A 1,612-nucleotide genomic window follows, 5' to 3' on the forward strand; every position below is an offset into this window, starting at 1 on the left:
TATCTATTAGACTGCATGTCTAACTACGTATCTGTCAGACTGCACGTCTAACTACGTAAATCGGATAGACTGTACGTTTAATTACGTTTCACGTCTAATTAGCTTGTTTCAGTTCATGTCTAATTTAGTATATGTTGATGCACCTGCACAAAAACAATTAAACGACTTAGCCTCATTCTTCATCAAAGTTTTACTAATACATCATTAAAATAACGTTAGTCAAACTAATTTGACCCAACAGTTTCCCCTTTTTGATGATATTAAAACTTTGCAAAATTAATAAGATGAGATAACCACCCATTAAATTAAAATAAGAATAATATTAGTTCACAAACTTCAAACGTAAGTTCCAAAACCATGTTCAAAAAACCAAGTTCCAAAAACCAACTAAAGATAAATAAACAAAAGAGATTATTGTCCTTCCCTTTTCACGTTTGGATCAGTAAACCCTTTACCAGTCAGGAGATTACGGAATTGAGGGACGGGAGCACGGCCACCACTAGGAGCACGACCACCCCTTCCACCACTTCCACCACCTCGGTCACCACCGCGACCTCCGCCTCTTTTGAATGGTCTACAACTTCCTTCCTCAACGGCTTTTCTTTTTGATCTGGTACCTGTCGAAGCACCACCACTTGAACTACCGCCACCTCCTCTTGAACTACCTTCCCCCTTTTTAACAATATCAGCTTCAAGGGCAATAAGGGGTTTCTCTTTCTCAGCGACAACATCAACGTCTTCCATTGCTTGAATCGATCGTGCAAAAGAGTCAGCTTGTTCCATACGTTCAGCGTCGACTCTATTCATATGCTTGGTTACCTCAACCATTTGATCTTGAACAAGATTCATTCCCGTCATAATTTCTTGATTAAGATTCAAGTAAAATTCTCTTTTTTCCTCAAACTTCGCCGATTGTCTTTTGAAAAGATTCTTTTCAAACTTGGAATAGGTAGTGTTGACTATGTTTATTTCGTAAGTATTTCTCTTCATCGTCTTCTCCAATTCTTTCTGAGTTGCAAGAAAAGAAGAAAATTCTTTCTTGTTTGAACTATATCCCTTCTCAAGATTCGTCATTCTGAACTGTATATCCAACATATTCTTTTGCGGAGTGCTCATCATATCCACCATAGACTTTAAGAGCTTTGCTCGTCCAAGGGAGGTTTCTTCAGTAGATGACACTTCTTGAGAGTTGGCAGGAGCGGTTTGAATGGGACTAACATGAGTATGAACCTGCATAAAATACTATGGTTCTTCTTCCTCAGATGCATCTTTAGACTTCTCTTGATCTTTGAGAATTTCTTCACAAACCTTAAGAATCAGTTCTAAATTTTCTCCGTAATGAAGGGGTAAATCGGTAACTCTTTCAAAATGTTCGCAACAGTTATTTCAGGAGGTGATCGAGGAGATGGAAATCCTTCTGATGAATTATCGTTTTCAGCTTGTTCCCTTTCATCTGGAGGACTCTTATCAGATTCATCTTCTTTCGAGGGTTCCCCCTCAGATTGTGCTTCAATAGGCTGATCAGCCCCTGTCTCTTTCACTGGAGATTTTTCTGCCTTTAGAACATGAGTTTCTAATACTTCTGATTCCTGTTGAATAGGCGGTTGAATAA

General features: G+C 38.6%; 1 protein-coding gene across 1 annotated transcript; it reads right to left on the reverse strand.

Moving 5' to 3' along the window:
* Positions 1–411: 411 nt before the first annotated feature.
* LOC124939074 (keratin, type I cytoskeletal 9-like) lies at positions 412–1,236 on the reverse strand. Its single transcript, XM_047479584.1, has one exon. It carries the CDS (start codon positions 1,234–1,236, stop codon positions 412–414), a length of 825 nt encoding a protein of 274 aa, XP_047335540.1.
* Between the last annotated feature and the right edge of the window lie 376 nt (positions 1,237–1,612).

Source organism: Impatiens glandulifera, chromosome 5 (assembly GCF_907164915.1).
Source record: "Impatiens glandulifera chromosome 5, dImpGla2.1, whole genome shotgun sequence".
Taxonomy (NCBI): Eukaryota; Viridiplantae; Streptophyta; class Magnoliopsida; order Ericales; family Balsaminaceae; genus Impatiens; species Impatiens glandulifera.

What these genes read in the sequence shown, in the direction of transcription:
- LOC124939074 (XM_047479584.1), bottom strand. Translation starts at nt 1,236, where the DNA reads ATGCAGGTTCATACTCATGTTAGTCCCATTCAAACCGCTCCTGCCAAC.